General features: G+C 58.8%; 1 protein-coding gene across 1 annotated transcript in view; it reads left to right on the forward strand.

Annotated features, from left to right (window-relative positions):
- The window catches only part of NKAP (NFKB activating protein), an 18,602-nt gene that overhangs the window by 1,149 nt on the left and 17,106 nt on the right, over positions 1-347 (forward strand). The window contains exon 2 of the mRNA XM_009331223.1: positions 8-208. Coding sequence (XP_009329498.1) covers positions 8-208 — 201 coding nt within the window. The remainder of the gene's footprint in view (positions 1-7; positions 209-347) is intronic.

A 347-nucleotide genomic window follows, 5' to 3' on the forward strand; every position in this document is an offset into this window, starting at 1 on the left:
CCTTCAGGTGCCCCGAAGGCCGGTTACAGGCCCCAAGGCCTCATGTGCCGGCCACTGCCGGGAGGGAGCTCGGCACCTTGCCAGTCGCCGGCCCTGCTCCGCCGGAGACCTTGGGCAGCCGAGGGCCGAGCACACGGGCCTCGCTTCGGCCTTGACGATTCCTGCCGGGCTCCCAACTACCCCGTTCTTGCCCCAGGCGCAGCCCGCAGTAAGCCCCCTGAAGCAAGGAAAAACCAGATACATTCACAAAGATTGCTCTTGCTAACATTGCTTAAATGGCTTTTGACAGTATTGTATAAAATGGCGCCTAGCGAAATGTCTGTAAACACACCGAGTGATAGCAAAAT

Source organism: Pygoscelis adeliae, unplaced genomic scaffold, assembly GCF_000699105.1.
Source record: "Pygoscelis adeliae isolate BGI_AS28 unplaced genomic scaffold, ASM69910v1 Scaffold100, whole genome shotgun sequence".
In the NCBI taxonomy this organism is placed as follows: domain Eukaryota; kingdom Metazoa; phylum Chordata; class Aves; order Sphenisciformes; family Spheniscidae; genus Pygoscelis; species Pygoscelis adeliae.